The sequence below is a fragment of the Achroia grisella genome, unplaced genomic scaffold (genome assembly GCF_030625045.1).
Source record: "Achroia grisella isolate CSIRO2021 unplaced genomic scaffold, CSIRO_AGI_Agris_v1 utg784, whole genome shotgun sequence".
Taxonomy (NCBI): Eukaryota; Metazoa; Arthropoda; class Insecta; order Lepidoptera; family Pyralidae; genus Achroia; species Achroia grisella.
Genome location: NW_026713024.1, coordinates 1,551,806 through 1,570,788, shown reverse-complemented (window position 1 = coordinate 1,570,788; position 18,983 = coordinate 1,551,806). Strand labels below are relative to the sequence as shown.

General features: G+C 34.4%; 1 protein-coding gene across 2 annotated transcripts in view; it reads right to left on the bottom strand.

Annotated features, from left to right (window-relative positions):
* Positions 1–2,196: 2,196 nt before the first annotated feature.
* The window catches only part of LOC131851546 (netrin-B-like), a 247,031-nt gene continuing 230,244 nt past the window's right edge, over positions 2,197–18,983 (bottom strand). The window contains exons 2-7 of one of the 2 annotated variants that reach the window (XM_059202054.1): positions 16,350–16,538; positions 13,244–13,393; positions 12,196–12,258; positions 8,339–8,410; positions 5,778–5,970; positions 2,197–5,406 (exon numbers count right to left, since the gene is read on the bottom strand). In XM_059202054.1, coding sequence (XP_059058037.1) covers positions 5,256–5,406; positions 5,778–5,970; positions 8,339–8,410; positions 12,196–12,258; positions 13,244–13,393; positions 16,350–16,538 — 818 coding nt within the window. In that variant the 3' untranslated portion in view covers positions 2,197–5,255. Of the gene's footprint in view, positions 5,407–5,777; positions 5,971–8,338; positions 8,411–12,188; positions 12,259–13,243; positions 13,394–16,349; positions 16,539–18,983 lie in introns of both variants that reach the window. The other variant, XM_059202055.1, reaches the window with a different exon arrangement.

The following is an 18,983-nucleotide window of genomic DNA, read 5'->3' as shown; positions in this document are numbered from 1 at the left end:
TGTTTGTAATATAGAAATATCCGCTTTTACTACAATGAAGTCCCCCTCAATATCGGTCCAGCCATTTCAGAGATTAGCCGGAACAAACAGACAGACAGATATTCATGTGAATATATAATAAATACGGTATATACAGCAAAATAACATTTTTTACAATTTTCGTCTGTCTGTCTGTTTGTTCCGGCTAATCTCTGAAATGGCTCGACCGATTTTGATGGGACTTTTATTGGCAGATAGCTGATGTTATAAGGAATAACATAGGCTACTTTCATTTTAGAAAAATAAAGTTAAATTGTACGCTGACGAAGTCGCGTGTACAGCTAATAAGTAACAATGTATAAAAGATGTTATCGCATAAGCAATCTCTTCCAGACAACCTTTGGGTAGAGGAGAGAAGACAGTTCGTGGTAGATGGCGCAAGAATGGACTAGAGAAATAAAAAGGCATAGCAATACTAAATAATAATAAATTACATATACTATTTACATATATATACAATATAATTTATGTTAATGTATTTTTTAGCCACACTGCAATGATCGTAGGAAAAGGGAAATAAGGAACTCACCCAAATTGCACAAAATTATAGTATAGATGATCTGCGTCGGTGACTTGAAGCACTTGAGGTTTTTAATAACAATACACCACACTCGCGACACAAATACAGTTTGTTATAATATTTTTTTTTTTTCGGACTACTCTAATGCTGTTGGCCGTAGCTGGCCTTTACAGCTTCACCGGACGTTATGGGGCGAGTGCAGATGGCACTCCAAACCAAGGAAGGACTTATGGAGCGGCTGAAGGCCAACTCCTGCCCGACGGATACGACTTTAGTCTGAGGGCACCACTAGGGGTTCGAACCTCGGCTCAGGCCGTCGTAATTTCGATCCCCGTTTGAATTGGACGGGGGATCGATCGGAGGGGGGTAATATTTAAGGAGCTCCTTGTTTTAAATTGATGCATACGGTGGTTGTTTCACTTGTTAAATGGCAACGAATAACGAATTGTCCATATTGTGCAGGGGAAAGGGGGGCGGGAAAAAGCAGTATGGCGGCTTATCAACTTATTTTTTTTTTTGTTGTTTTTTTTTATGGTTTTAGAAGACGCGCGAACATATTTACTAATAATAACATTATATAATAGTTATGAAGAATTCGTTTATCTTCTTACATTATTTACTAATAGCACAACAGTCACAGATAAAAAGTATGCTAACATTTATATATACATACTTAGAAACAAAATCAACTGCATGCTGTGATTGTCATTTTGTACTATGTTTGTCTACAAACATAGTACAATAACATTTTATGATTTTCAATAACAGACTTGGAGGCGTAAGCTTGTTAAACATTATCTTATATATAAAATTCTCGTATCACAGTTTTCGTTCCCATAGTCCTCTGAAACGGCTTGACCGATTCTCATGAAATTTTGTGAGCGTATTGAGTAGGTCTGAGAATCGGCCAATATCGGCTAATAATACATACTTATATAGCTATTTACCTACTCAAATAGACTGTGAAGGCATTGTGGTTTAGTACCTGGGTTTATATTTGAGAGGTTATATCGTAGTTGCTTTGTATTGGTGAAGATGAGTACCTCGCCTTATATACAAGAAGTTATGACTTCAAATCTGGCCGACATCAAAAATCATCAGGTATCAATTTCATTTCTGACCGTTTGAATTTTTATTTACAACAATGTCATTGTTCACATATACTTTGCTGAATGAAACAGTAAAAAAATATAAGTTTTTCTATCAGTTTCTTTCACCAAGATACTGACAGTTACTAATGACTGACTGATTGACTGACTGACTTAAATGAACTTATGGTTAAGCCACTAGGTTTTCTTATCTGTGGTTAATTATTTTTGTGTAAATCTAGATATATTAAAAAATTAAGATCTATTTTGTCAATAAATTTTACATATATAGCATTTTACATAGTATAGAACAAAGTCGCTGTCGCTGTCTGTCCGTCCCTATGTATGCTTAAATCTTTAAAACTACGCAACGGATTTTGAAGCGGTTTTTGTTTTACATAGAGTGATTCAAGAGGAAGGTTTATATATATAATAATACATGTACACCCGTAGTCCGTACGAAGCCGGGAAGAGTAACTAGTAGAATTTAAAAGTTAGTAAACAAATTTTCTAGGTGTAGAATAAGGATACAAATTAGAAAGACGTATCTCCGTATATTAATGTACTTTTATTTTTAAATAAATATAACCAATAACATTTATTACATCACAGGAGCAGGGTATCATAAAACACAATTCAAGTTTAATTACAAATGCGCAACACACTTTCTGAGCAGACCACAGATAAATATTAAAAATAAAACGATAATCCCACAAATCTACTTATCTATGGTACACCAGAAACGATGACACATATGCCTCAAATTCAATTGACATCCCTCACATATAAATAATTATAACTATTAAAATATATTTCATTAATTAAATAAACACTTATTTTGTTTGAACTGTGTGTTCAATGAAAAAAGTATTTTTTAATTTTATATCGTAAGCTTTATAGGCCGTTAAATTAAAAAAAAAGTGTCTATTTCAAAGTCACAATGTCATTGGACGAACGATTAATTCATTATTTAATGTTCATGATCATGATTTACAATTATGTTAGCAAATAAATATATTAAAATATTAATTTGTGCAAATGACAAAAATATCAATTCGAAATTTGTATGGTTTTTTTTAAGTACACTTAGAAATAAAAGAGAGCATTGCTGTTATATTGGCTTTTATAAATGTATGTTTATTTAACCTCTGAATATGTTTATATATGATAATAATGATTATTCTTATATTAAATATGTTAATCGTTCGTTGTTTATGATCATATTATGATATTAGTTTATTACATTAATTATTTTTATGTTGTATGCACGATTATGATACCATAGACACGAAATAAGTACCATAGAGTCGACTCCAAATATTAAAAATGTTTATAAAAGAGTACAATTCTTAAGTTGTTCAGTATTATAACTACAATATTTGGGGTTCGGTTCAGTTTTCGGTTTAGTTTACGATATTTACTTGGCATATGGTGCTGAATTTTGTAATTCTTTAGTACAGTATGTAAGTAAAAATGATTTCTTAAGTTTTATTTTATTTAGCAGCCTTTGAGTTAATTTCATAATTACTGTAAATGAATACGTAAATTTAAAATAATATTCACATATTACGTTCGGGAAAATACAAACCAACTATAACTATAGGTACAATTACGGTCAGATATAATTTGTTTTGGAATATTTTATAGGCGCTACTTTGTAAGTATATTAGATTTTTTATTACCCCAAAAACTATATATTTTTTTTGTTTTAACAATGATGTGCATGTCATATAACTGTCAATATGCTATGTTATAAAAATGTACCGCGCATAAAATATACCAAATACACTACGATATTACGAAATCTAAAGATATGCATAACTAGAAACATGTTAATAGATTCTACAACTAAATACACTTTTTACAATCCGTAATACGACCAAGCGAAACTCCTAAATCGGTTTTAATATAAATATTTTTATCTAAACGTTTACATATTCCTTTGTTTTAAAGAAAGTACAGATTAGTAATTTAAAAAAAGAAAAATCCATAGAGCTGTCACCTGCCAGGATAGTTTTAAACAAATAACAATTTTGAATTTCGAAAGTTCAGTTTTATTTTAAATTTCTCGTATATCGATTTCAAGGTGTCCCAGAATTTAATGTATTTGATTGCGTACGAGATGGCGACCGAAATCGTTGTACCGAAACCGTCTTAACACACGTCAGGTTGATTTACAATTGTTCCAGTCAGCCAGTAACTGTACTCGATCAGGTACGCATAAATAAAATTGACAGGTCAATGGTGACTGATTATGCGATTTAGTTAGATCTTGTTATATTCACAAGACATGTTAATATAAAATCTATATAAAAATCACTGTATATTTATTTATTATTGACTGTTAAACTGAATACAGTTCTTTAAATGAAGAAAGTATTTGATCTGTGGATACTGGAAGAAAAATGTTCAGTTTTATGAATTCAAATATAGAATTGGAATTTGACCATTCTGAACTTTTGTACTTTGGTTCAGTTTTATGAATACTGTACCAACCAGGCCTTTATGCCGTATATTGTATTTATTTGCTTAAACTTTAATGTACTTCTTTAAAACAAAAGAGACTTATTGTTAGTCACTATAACTTAGTAAAGCTAGTAATACTGTACATACCTTTATTTAGGCAACGTAATTATAATGCGACAACAGTAATGTTTACTATGAGTATAGCAAAAACGAAACGAAAGTCTCAGTACTGTACAGACAATAAATTAAGCAATCAATCGATAGCATGACGAAATACTACTTTGGCAAGATTAAAAAAAAAAGAAATTGAGAAAAATAATCAAGTTAATAGAAGTAATCATTTATAATCCTCAATTTCGCGAGCTTAGTAGAAAATCTATTAGATAAATTTATAAATTAAATATATATCGTAACCCTTAACATATATTTACTTAATAAATGAGGTACGTTAAACCATTGTGACTATACTTTATCCATCTACAACGACCTACAGCTAGCTTGTGATCAAAGACAGTCCATACGCTTCATACAAACTCTTAAAATACAAGAGCGGCATAAAATGGAAGCCATAATAAATATGGCTGGCAGCATCGGAATTAGTTGCCAGTTGCAAATACTTAAAAACAATATTAACATGCGAGTACTGAATGTAAAATAACAATATACAAAAATGCACGAAGTGGAACGAAACATCATTTAGGTAGTCTTATAAAATTAATCTATTAGAATAAATAATAATCTTAGTAATGTACATTGTAACGAAATCCTAGGACGAGAAATTCATTGAAGGTACAATATTCTCATTTTATTTGGCATAAATATCGTTAATGCAACTTTAAGACTCGTATGCCTAGGTATGAGTTTAATAATAAGTTATGTAACATTACTCCAACCTATTTCGGACTATTCAACGTTAAGATTAATGAAATTTATTATAGACAGCACGTATATTGGCAGTAACAGTAAAACAACTACATTATCAATTCACATTTTGCACGGAACAAAGACGGAATCTTACCAAACAACAAGAGCACGACTTTTTAAAAACCCTTCGGCTGTTCGCACGGTTCCTTCGCCTGACATTTGTAATCTGTTCGCGTGGATTTGCGCGGGCTTTTTTCCAAGATGGCGGGTGTGGGCGGCTAGTGACAGTTGATGGCGCGTCGCTGGAGGCGCCGGATGCGGCGATGCCAGTCGTCGCGCCACTCCAGCAGCAGGCTGCGCTCGCCCACGGCCAGGCCCGGTAGCCCTGATGCAGATCCCTCTTTTTCCACTCCTAGGATTAGGTATGACCTAATGGAAAAATTAATAATCATATATCTATAACCAAGATATGTTAAATTAGTTATTAAGAAGCATTATATTTATCAAGGAGTTTACATTTAATTTAAACAATGTAACTTATAAATTGCTGTGTATTGAAGCAGTCAAGTTTAATTATGTTAGGTTTTTTTCAGACTACTTTAATGCTGTTGGCCGTAGCTGGCCATTACAGCTTCACCGGAAGATAGGGTAAACGAGTGCAGATAGCACTCCAAACTCGCAGAAGGATTTATGGAGCGCCTGAAGGCCAACTACAGCCTCTCGGATACAACAGACTGAGGGCACCGCTAGGGGTTCGAATTCGATCTGAGGGAGTTATGCTAGTATGACATGCGACTTACTTGTTGATCTTGAGCTTAGGGCACTTGCACGCGAGGTCCGCGGCGCGCACGTACAGGGCGGTGGTGCCGCGGCGCAGGCGACTGCGCGGCGCGCGCTTGTACACGGCCTGCACGCTCAGCGACAGCCGCACCCACGCGCTGCCGCCGCCCGTGCCCGCGCTCGCGTCGCGCCCCACCACCTTGCCCATTATGACTGAAAACGACATTACAATGTTAGGATACAACGTGCGCTCATACAGGGCCACGCTCAGCGACAGCCGCACCCACGCGCTGCCGTCGCCCGTGCCCACCCTCGCGTCGCGATCCACCACCTTGCCATTATGACTGCAAACGACATTATAAAGTTAGGAAACAACGCGCGCTCATACAGGGCCACGCTCAGCGACACCCGCACCCACGCGCTGCCGCCGCCCGTGCCCACCCTCGCGTTGCGATCCACCACCTTGCCATTATGACTGCAAACGACATTATAAAGTTAGGATACAACGCGTGCTCATACAGGGCCACGCTCAGCGACAGGCGCACCCACGCGCTGCCGCCGCCCGTGCCCACCCTCGCGTTGCGATCCACCACCTTGCCATTATGACTGCAAACGACATTATAAAGTTAGGATACAACGTGTGCTCATACAGGGCCACGCTCAGCGACAGGCGCACCCACGCGCTGCCGCCGCCCGTGCCCACCCTCGCGTTGCGATCCACCACCTTGCCATTATGACTGCAAACGACATTATAAAGTTAGGATACAACGTGTGCTCATACAGGGCCACGCTCAGCGACAGCCGCACCCACGCGCTGCCGCTGCTCGTGCCCGCGCTCGCGACGCGCCTTACCACCTTGCCTATTATGACTGCAAATCGGCCAGAACGACGTAAAATCCTATTCTCTAAACCTAATATTAATCTTGAAACCTACTATTTAAATTATTATAAAAAAACCAGAGTTAGACTCGCCAGACCAGCACGACGTATTGACAGTCGCAAAGAACAAAAGAAGTAGGTCTACTTCTGTGTTCCGTGGACAATAATGACATCCTATTCTCAAAACTTATCATTTAATTCCTGAAACCTATAACTTTAAGGTTGATATCCACGCAGTTTCCCCTGGAAACCATCATGTTAAATTTCACGATGGTTAACTAACATGACTTTATACTGCCCCGCCAGCGTAAACCGCTAGCGCAGGTGGTGCGCCATTCCATTATTATAAATAAAAATTAAATATCGCCATTAAAAATAGGGGTGAAAGGGTGAAATGATGGTAGAAGGGAGAAAAAAATATATAATATTTATTTATTTTATTAAGTAACTCCTAATCTGACCGTACATAATATTTTTTATAATACACACAATAGACCTGAAAGTTATTATATTGTTTCCGAAACCTTTGGAAATTTCGTTCATTTTCGGACTAAGTTTTCGAAGGATTGGTTAAAAATTAACAAAGTTGTTCATTCTTATTAGTTGTTCATAATTGAAAATTCGTAGAATCGCTTAATTCTATGGATTTAAGTAAGTACTATTGATTGTACTCGTAATTACAAGTTATAAAGAGGTAAAAATTATTTTTCTTATTTTAATAATAATAATCTCAGAACATTTCACACAGCGCCATCTAGATCCAAGTTAAGCTAGCTAAAGCTTGTGTTATGGGTACTAGATAACTGATACAAGTACAAAGATTTATTTTTTCGTAAATACATACATATTATACATAGAAAACATCCAGACCGATACAAACAATCAGACTCATGAATACAAATGTTTGTGCCGTGCGAGGAATCGAACCCGCGACCATCAGACGTAAAGCGGTGTGGTAGACCGCTAGACCACCGAGGTCGTCAAGTGATTTTGTAATTAAATAAAAAGAAAAGTAATTAAATACTGATAAGACATAGGCACTACCTCTAGACGATACTAATTCTTCTAGGGCAGTGTTTCCCAAACCTTTTTGGAAGTGGACCTTAGCCTTTCTAAAATTCTTATTCCCTTATTCCCTATATAACACACATAATATTTAATATAAAAATTTTAATTGTTCACTTAAGAAAATTAAATAGGATTTTAAGAAGAAATTACTAGGAAATTTGTTAATGTGAGTAATAAACATAAAGGTAAAATTTTAAAACATTAATAAAATAAAATACAAATTGGAAATATATTAATAAAAAAAATTCTTCATTAATTTAGGAATTTAAGGAAATAGAAGTTATTTCGCCACATGTGACGGTTGCCATTTTCCATCAGGTGGACCGTCAGCTTGTTTGTCATAACAGTTATATAAAAAACATAGTGGTACCCACCGTAGTCGGGGGGAAAGGGGATTGTTAGTAATGTGGACTGATGATCTCATTGCTAGCAATGTACCATGTCAGGTCGACCTCCACGCGGTTCCCCCTGGAAACCATCGTGATAAATTCTTGATGAATTTGTCACGATGGGCTAACTGACCTGACCTCATGCTCATCTTATCATCCTCCACTGGTGGCCCGCCAGCGTACACCGTTAGCGCAGGCGGGTGCACCATTCCATTATCATCCATAAAAAAAAAAAAAAAACCCACCGTAGTCTCGGCTGCAGAACTTGTTGAGATTTAGCGTGCGAGCGCCGGCGCGACACCGGCCGCACTGATCCGCTGCGGGCACACCACAAAACGAAACGGTCAAACCGAAATACAACAATTTTATATAAACATTTCAGTATAATATATAACTATATTGTAAAATAAGCACTCAATTTGATATTCTGTTGTATAAAACGGTTAATTAACAAAATCAAAACAAATATTACATATAAATTAGTAGCACATAGCCAAGTGTGAAGATATTTTTCTCAATTTTATTGTACTCTCAGAAAATTGAGAAAAAAATATGTAATGCATTCTGCAATTTCTCAATTTTGTTGTACTATTGTGCAGAGTACAATAAAAGTGAGAAAAACATGTAATATATTCTGCAATACGTTTCTGTAGTTGAAATATTGTATACTAGCTGTATCTGCGAAATATTTATAGCCTATATGTTATTCTGATATATAAGCTATATTTATGTAAAATTTCATCAAAATCCGTTCAGTGGTTTCTGCATGAATGAGTACTAAACATCCACACATCCATCTATCCATCCATAATCACAAACTTCCACATCTATAATATTAGTAAGATTTTTATAACACTAAATTATGATGATACAGGATGAATAGAATTAACAATTTAAAGACATAATGTATTAGATTTACTGTAAATAACAAAACCTTCCATTCGGCACTGATAAATTAAAACAAAAAACAAAACTGTATGAGAATTAAAATGGTGATGATCGAATAAGCATTACGAGTATCTATTGAAGAATTAAAGAGAATGATCGTTATTAATTCTAGAATTTGAGAAAACAGAAAACATTTAACTATTAACTATAAAAATAATCAAAATACTAGAATGATGTGATTAACTTACATTTATATAATTGACAATTTATATTAACATTGCAAAGAGAGATAGAACATTTTACTACGAGGAAAATAATCTCAAAACCACTTCTTTATAACCATTATTATTTATTTAGAACTCTATATTTACTAATACTTATACTTTATTAATTTCGTGTTATTGGGTTTTAAATAAACACCCATATATTATATCAGAGTAACTTATAAAAACCGGTAATTAATATCTATTTTCGATTCCTCAACACTATTTATTAATCGCAAAAAGCTGACAACACAGTTAATGTGTTATATATATAACTATAGTAATATAACTATTTCAATTTTATCTAGCTTCGGAACCTTGCCTAAAGGGATTCCTATTAATAATATATTTTAGTTATTATATTATATTTTTTAATTTTAGGTTCTTTGCTGCATAATATTAAAATATCACATTAGTAGATAATTTCAATTTTAAATGTTATTTAAAACATATCCGTCTGTACTTACATATGCAGAACATTATTTAAGAATCGCAAAATGTTAGTAATATAGGTAATGTCAAAGTCTCTGAGATAAAAGCAGATTATAGAACGATGTATATAGGTTAGGTAGAATAGTATTGCCTACCTTAGATCTATGTAGGTCGCAGTGCAGGCGCTACAAACATCTGACAATAAACCAAACAACCCAAAAAAAAAAATTACATACTTCACTATCCCAAATAAACACGACTAATTGTCAATTTAATATCAATCCAGACAGACATTTTAAATCGAGTTAATAAAACTTTAATTCTAGTTACTAAAGCAAATAGATCTAGTTTAAACGGCGGAATGCTAGAGCAGACGTTTGTGTACATCAAACCTATAATTAGATTGTATATAAATGGATATCTTATTTATCGGTCGGTCTGTTAACTCCAGACGATGCTCCACAACTCGCAGATAGAGAAATTAGATTGCATCTGTGACTTGTTGACACCTGTTTCACGTCAGTTTTACATATAAAATGTAATTGTGTCAGTCACACCACGATAGACGCGATAGCAGTTAATTTAGCTTATATTTACCGTTTTGAAATTAAATAGCTGTTTTCAACTTATTTATTATGGACGGTAGGGAAAAAATTAAAATTATAATGTAAAAAATTTTACGTTCATAAGCGGTTAAAATGTCCTACATGAATAAATTATTTTTGATTTTTTATTCTTTATTAGATTACTGTTTCAAAATGAAAATAGAATAGAATAGAAAATTATTTATTCAAATAAACTTACATTTAAGCATCTTTGAATAGTCATCACATTTTGCTATCAATCTACCGCTCATTCGGAAAGCTGTCTTATCACAAGCAGAACGAGCAAGTAACTATATTTTTATTGATGTAGGTCTATTACGGACCTTTATGATATGTCAATTCATATTTACCGTTTTATAAAGAAATATCCTTTTAACCTACTTCTTTATCATATAACAGTTTCTATATCAAAATATCTTTATTGATGTAGGTCTATTACAGACTATTATGATATATTAAAGCTACTAAAAGTAGTCAATAAAAAGTTAATTTAAAAAACCGCGGCTAGGCGGTTTTTTTGCCAGGTATTTATTTGTGTAGGTACCATCTTTTTGTATTTTTTTATTGGGACGTTTAGGCTTTTGCTAGGCGTTTGGACCTGTAGCACTGCGAGCTACATAGATCTATTGTCATCTCTATAGGTTCCAATCTAAGTCAATCAAACATTGATACAAATAAATATTATAAAATTGTGGAATATACTACTAATATAACTATTTAGTTCTGTAATAGTTTTAAGTATTTTTTTAATTATAAGTACAGAATTTGATACAAAAAAAAATTGTAATGTGACCGTTGTGAAACCTCTCGAGCTATTATTATAACTAATGTGCAAAATAATAAAAAAACAATGTAATGCCTGTAAGTATTTAATGGATTTAAAATAAAAAAATATTGAAATTTTTGTTAGATATACTTACAGCCACTTTTATCACAACCTCTCAAACACGCATTGGTAATATGACCACAGAAATAGAAATAAATTTGGGCGCTTTTTGCACTTTCAATTGAAATTTTGTAATTCCTTTATTCTAATTGTTTCATCAACAAAACACTTATGTAAGTGTGAAATTTAATTAATAGATCATAGCTAGTTGTTAGAAACAGAAAAAGTCTTTGTTCAAATAAGCCCAATCAATCCCATCACAAACAATGTGAAATGATAGCCAAGTTCAATATTATGATAATACGCTTTGCTTGTTGACTTCAACGACAAAAGAAGTGAGATCTAAATGTAATCTTACATATAAAATTCTCGTGTCACAGTTTTCGTTCCCATGCTCCTCCGAAACGGCTTGACCGATTCTCATGAATTTTTGTGAGCGTATTGAGTAGGTCTGAGAATCGGCCAACATCTATTTTTCATCCCCCTAAATGTTAGGGGTAATCCACCCCTAATTTTTTTTTATTTTAAGGCAAAACAACGTTTGCCGGGACAGCTAGTATAATATAATAATCTCAGGACAATTCACACAACGCTATCTAGACCCTTAAGCTAGTTAAAGCTTGTGTTATGGGTACTAGATAACTGATACATATACATAGATTTTTTTTTGTAAATACATACATATTATACATAGAAAACACCCAGACCGATACAAACAATCATACTCATGAATACAAATGTTTGTGCCGTGCGAGGAATCGACCATCAGTCGTAAAGCAGTGTGCTAGACCGTGGTCGTGGTTGACCGACCGAGGTGATGGATGCCAAGTTCAGTTGTCAGTTTTGAAATTTATTTATAACAATATAAAATATAATTTCTCCTTATAACTTAAGATAATATGTTGTAAGCTAGGGTCCGACCGAAATAAATAAGTATATAGTGTAGCGTGTTTGGGAGGTGGTAACGTAATGATGGTAGCGGTGAGGTTGTGAGGCGAGAGTGCAATGAAGGTCCACTTACTACTTACCGCGGCCCGGCTCGCCGTCCACTGCCTCCATTGCCTGCACTGCTGTCACCACGCGTGGTATACCTGCCATAAACATGACAATATATTAAAAAAAATATATAAGACATAAAGTTCTCATGTCACAGGTTTCGTGTTTATACTCCTCCAAAAAGGCTTGACCGATTTTGATGAAATTTTATATGTATATTCAGTAGACCTGAGAATAGTTTTGTAACAAATTTTTATACCGTTAAGTGTTAAGGATGGCTCACCCCAAAAGTTTTGTTACATTTATTCCACAATTTTTTTTATTATCTGGTATTAAAAATACCTACAACCCAAAAACTTCACCCTTCTACCAACCCCTAGTTTTTAATTGTTATTTCAATTTATATGGCAAAACAACGTTTGTAGATTTAAAAATATAAATATATCGTCTTACGATTAACATATCACGTCTTCTTACCCTGTAATTGCACTGCTAAATCTCACTGAAAAAATAGGCTATAATTAAAATATAAAATTAAATTTTAATTTAAATATAATTTAAATACAAAATTAAGATTTCCATAATAATTGCACCCATGAATTAACAATTGAGGTTGGGTGGGCCGTTTAATACCTTTTAATTTCGCTGCAAAATCTCACTAAAATCTATGTAAAAAAAATGATATTCCTACAATATTTGCACCCGTCAAACCGGGCAGAAAGGGTTTCTCCCGTTTATTGTTGGGTTAATGTGGACTGTTGACTTCATTGATTCATTTGATTAATCAATGAAGTCAACAATCAACTTCATTGATCTCCACGGTTCCACCTTCAAACCATCATGATAAATTCCTGGTGAATTTGTCACACCAGGCCACGATGGCTAACTAACCTGACCTCATCCTATCATCCTCCAGTGGTGCCCCACCAGCGTATACCGTTAACGCAGTGCACTATTCCATTATCATCCATTAAAAAAAATGCGCCAATTAACAATTTAAGATGGGACTGTTTAATACTGTTTAAATATGTTAATTTACAACTATGACAATTTTAAACTTGATTGTCTGTCTGTACTTACGTATGCACGGCGCTATGTGACTCCTGGACTGCTGGAAGCCTTTAGCACATCGGTTGCAGGTTGTCCCGGTGACGCCGTCCTTGCAAGGGCACTGTCCGCTCGTTTGATTACAGGTCTTCCCACTCGCTCCCACCGGGTGGCAGTCGCATGCTAAAGAGAGGGACAGTATATTAGCATATAGTTAGAATACGGTATTAAAAAAAATATTAACACAAATAAAACTGTTCTAAAATGTAAAGACAAATTTATTCTTTTATTTATAGTAGGGTTAGTCGTTAAACCAAAAAATAGTGGCAAATGACACACATTAAACTAAACCATAATCGTCAAGGAACAAAGTAGAAATTTAAAAATAAATTTAAAAATATTTCAGATCAAATTTTTTTTCAGACCGCGTTGTTCGTTTAGAAATTTAGTTTTATACTTTTACTTTGTTTCTTTATTAAGCTTGATCAATCAAAGCGATATTAATGCGAAAGGTATTGCTTCCACATTCAGTCATTTCATTAAGTACATATTTAGTTTTATTTTTGCGCAAGCCAATATAATGTTACTATACATGTTAATCAAATGAAACCTATAATTAGCTTTAATATTTAATTTTATATTCATTTATTTCAGGCAACTAGGCCCATATTATAAATACCTTATAGACTAACATACATATGAGTTCATATTATATAATTAATAATATTCAATATATTATAGTTTGGTCACGGTACTGACGACGGCAATGTGCCACGGTAGCGCCGATATACCACACCCTTCGGCCAGTAGTCCTCCTTCATGAAGGTGGGCTGCATGTATATTAATATTGCCACATACATTATTAGAAATACAAATTGTAACTCCTTTGGTTTGAAATTAATTAAATATATATACATATATGTTTTTTAAAAACCCTTCCTTGAGTTACCGTGATACTATTTCTATGTATATATAAATATATAACTAGTTCATGTTAGTTTCTCCTAGTCGTGTATTATACACTCTATAAACCATATTCTATTTTTGAACGTACCTAAAACTTTCAACGAAATCCTTCAGCGAAATCCAATCCTCAATTCAACCCATAAATGTCAGTCTTTCAATTCGTGACACGGACATAACCTATCAACCGACCGCGCGGGTCAGATAGACCCCGAACTCAATTATTCGGGACGCGAGTCAGCATATCGATCAAAGTATTTGATATTGTGTGACATATTATTTAAATTATTCATAAATTTATTTATTTATACATTGTATAAGCTACTGATTTTTAATTGTGAATTTAACTAATTGTTCTAATGTACTTAACGGTATATAGTTATAATGTGATTCATCTAATTTTACCAAAACATAACTTAATGTAAACTATAGAAGTGACGTTATACTATAAGAACAAGATATATTTAAATTACATTAAAACGTTGTTCGGCTACCGCCTTATGGACACGGGTTCGAATCCTCGCAAACATTTGTATTCTTGAGTTTGGCTGTTCGGTCTGGGAGTTTCCTAGGTATATTATGTATTTACAAATACAAAACTATTTATGTTAGGTGTCTAGTACCCGTAATAAAAGCTATTTAAATTGGGACTAGATGGCGCTGTGAATTAATTGTAATAATTAATTTCCATCATTGGAGATACCCATTATTACAGTTATTTTGACAATGAGGACATTAACTATTCTATAGTATCAGACCTAATTTTTTTTACACAATACGTAAGGTTTTTTTTATTCCTTCTTACTTTAATTGTCTCGGTCAGATCCGTTTTTCTATCCCTTCCGCTACCTTATTATAAGTCTGGTCGAAAATAGTCGTTTCTCAATCGTGGAGTCAGCAAACACGTTCGGTGTAAATAGCGCGGCTCCCAAGGGGCCAATTTTGTCCCGATCGGCTGCACTCGATTCCGGGACAGTTTTTATGGGCAAACTATCCGGGTGATCCGCACCCCGGGAAATGGACCGCAGTTGATTATATGTCTGCACGCCTTTTATAGGGTAACGGACTTTTAGTTTTTCTTTCTTTTTGTTTTTCGCATTTTCCAATATTGCTTTTTCCAAGTAAGGACCGTGAATGGTCGTTGGCGGGAAATGAGAGCGGTTTGTGATAACAATCATTTGATTAAAAATATAAATTCTTATAAATACAAGATTTTTTTGTAAATGCAAACACATCTTTTTGTTATACTATGTAGGTAATGATTAAGCCTTGCTCAGTAAATATGATTTAACAGATGTGTTGAATTTATATAAGGGTAATTCCAGTACATCCTTTGGTATTCTATTGTATTTTTTTATACCTATAAAAGACCTATTGGCTTTTCTAAACGGTACATAATTAGAAATGGAATCTACTATAGTAAAGCCAACTATGACTTGATTGATACACCCAAGTGAGCAGGTATATCGGTGTTACCAAGTTAAAAATACGTGGTCCGGCGCCGGGTACAGATAAAATAAATAAAGGGCGCCGTAAAAAGTTTTACACCTGTACAGAGATGCGATCAAATAAACAGTAAGTTGAAACTTACACGTCGTGCCCGGTTTATGGGCCGTGTATGGGAGATGGGAGCGTTTTATTTCATGGTCCATTTAGAGGAAGTCTAGTGTTGTTGACATATATACATACACATGTATATATACAGTATTTTGTTCATAAAACTCCAGTGGCAGAGCTCACTGTACCATAGGAAACAACCTAAATGTACATAAGCACCGTGCAATAAAAACAAATAAATATTACGATCTAATGAATATAAAATGAATTTACGAAATGCATAAGGTCGAAGTGGTAGCGAGAGGTATACTAGCAAAATCTCTCTACAATCTTCTAGAAGATCTTGGTCTACATATCTAGAATTACGGTGGATTCTATACTGAAATGTGTATCTAAATCTGCACTAGCAGACTCCTACCAGATTTGACTGTAGAAACACAAGCTGTGAAGGTAAGTGGTTACGTACGTCTGTAAATACGTACGTACGTAAGCTGGCACATCACAAAAAGAATGAATAGGAAACTTGCGAGTTGCTCTTTTAAATAATTTTATTGTTACTTTACTTTTCAAGTTGAAGTGTGTGAATACAAACTACTAATTCCAATGTATAGGTACTTACGTTTGCAGGCCTTCTTGTGAGTGATCGGTTTCGTAGGGTCCCTATAGTACCCCTCCCTGCAGTAATGACAGTGTCTGCCGGCGGTGTAGTGTCGGCACTTGAGGCACACCCCGCCACTGGCCCGACCAGATAGCTTGTACAGCTCCATGTTGAATCGACAGCGACGAGCGTGGCCGTTGCAGTTGCATTCTGTAAAGATATTTACATAAATTAGGTTTAGGTTTAAAGATATTGTCCCCAAGCGCCTTCTTCAGAGAAGAAGGGGAAGCGGTGGGTTAACGATTTAGGTGTAAGGATATTTTCCCCGAGCGGCTTCACCAGGAAGAAGGGGAAAGCAGTGGATTCTATGGGACACAGTCACCTAGATACATAAAATAATAAGACAAATTCAATATTGTCTACTAGGCACTGCTGTATCTAAACTGTGTCACCCCACCTTACATTTTCCTACTTTTATTTAGTATATAAGATCATTATTTCTATGTACATATTGTCAGTTTAACATCGTATTATTTACCCGCAACAGATTCCACTAGGGAACCAGCAGAGATAGGCCCACTGCTAAAATGGACCACCGGCGCCGCGGTGGACATAGAAAGATATTTATATAAATTAGGTTTAAAAATATTTTCCCCGCGCGCCTTCACCAGGGAAGAAAGGGGAGCAGTGGGTTCTTCTATGGAACCAGTAGATATGAAGCCTACTGCTAAAATGGATCACCACCATCGCGGTAGACTGGGAAAGCTATTTATATAAATTAGACTTAAAGATATATTCCCCGCGCGCCCGTGTGGAACCCACTGCTTCACCCTTCTTCCCTGGCTTTACCAAGGAAGAAGGGGGAAGTAGTGAGCAACCAGACTAGGGAACTAGCAGAGATGGGGAATCGTAGTGGACTGACACTCGATCCCCAAACTCCGGCTTATGGCGACGAGTGAGGGTCATCTTGGGGTTTTTTGTACTCACTAAAAACTCCAAGATGTCCCACGGAGACTCACGGTACCCGTTTAGCTTCTCCGGGGAAAACGGGTCCTTAAGAGGGATTTTATATATGTTTTGTTGCACTTCTTAAATAATATTCAAATACATGTTATAAATTATGTTTGCAAAGGAGGACTTATCTCTAAAAGAGATCTCATCAAATTAAAAAAAAGGGTTTAAAGATATCTCGATATTTAGAATTACAAATAATTCATTTAACAGTAGGATAAAAAATATTAAGTAATACAATATTGAACATGAGTGAAAACAAAAAATTCTGCATTATAAATACTTTTGACGTTGAAACAGCAAAATCTCAGCAGAAACTAATAGATATTTATGCTCATTTAAAATTACAATACACTTGATATGAGAATCAAAAATATATTTTTTTTTATTTACTTATTTAGGATCAAAAACACAGAATTAGAAAACTTATAATTATTTTACATTTTCTATCTACTATGTTTTTGTAAACCCAACATGCATGATCACAAATTATACTAAAGTATTAAGATATGTGGGTTTATTATTAACTAATACAATATTAAACAGTAAAATAATAATAACTAAAAAAACAAATAAACACAAAAAATATAGAGTACAATACGAACAAAACAGGGCAATCGTCCGGGGCCTCGCTCTTGCACTAGCCTCCGGTAACTTGCAAATCAAATTTTAAACAACCAGTGAGTATCAAGTTGCAAACACTTCCTGATTTAGGCATTTAATTGTAAATGAACAAAATTACCAGCACTAAAATTATTTATTATTTTTCTTATTGTTTACATTTGCACCGCCTACAGTTTCTCTGCACCTGTGGTTGACTGGTAGAAAATGCCGTAAGATGTTAAGTCCGCCATATGTACTTTTACGTTAGTATTTTGAGCATTGAAGTTATATAAATAAAATATACAAATGAACAAACGAAAAATTGAATTCAAATTTGAATTTAATTTAAAAAAAATTAAAATTAAGGCATAGAATACTTGAATCAGCAGAATATTTCCGCATAATCGTTCGCATCACATACTTCTCACGTAGGACGCATCGCAAAGCGTTGCAATAGGTAGGGCCGCGTACAAGAGGTAGGTTTATATGTGTAATACATGTACACCCGTGCAAAGCTGGGACGGGTAGCTAGTATATAATATCTTAAAGTGTATATCCCATTAATAATTTAGTATTAGAAAGCTGTAGTTAATACTACAACCAGCCAGGACATATAGTGCTATTTCGTAGTCCCAAGAGCCTCGTGCGAGCTCAGTGTAAAGCTATTAATATTGCGGCATCCAATATTGGCCAATTGGTCATTTGACAAATATGTTTATTTATACAACGTTGGATTTCAATGGAATTAAATAATATTATCTAGACATATAGAATGTTGCCATATAAAAAATTCTACGTAAAATTATTTATTTATATATATAAACCATCCTCTTAAATCACTCTATCTATTAAATAAACAGTTTCAAAATCCGTTGCGTAGTTTTAAAGATTTAAGCATACATGGTGACGGACAGACAACTACAGCGACTCTGTTTTATATTATGTAATGATGATAATGATTTCTTTGTGATATCTACAATATTTGTTTTTCTCTCTCTAAAAGCTCTTGCTGTTTCTTTGATTTATTTTGATTTGTTATCA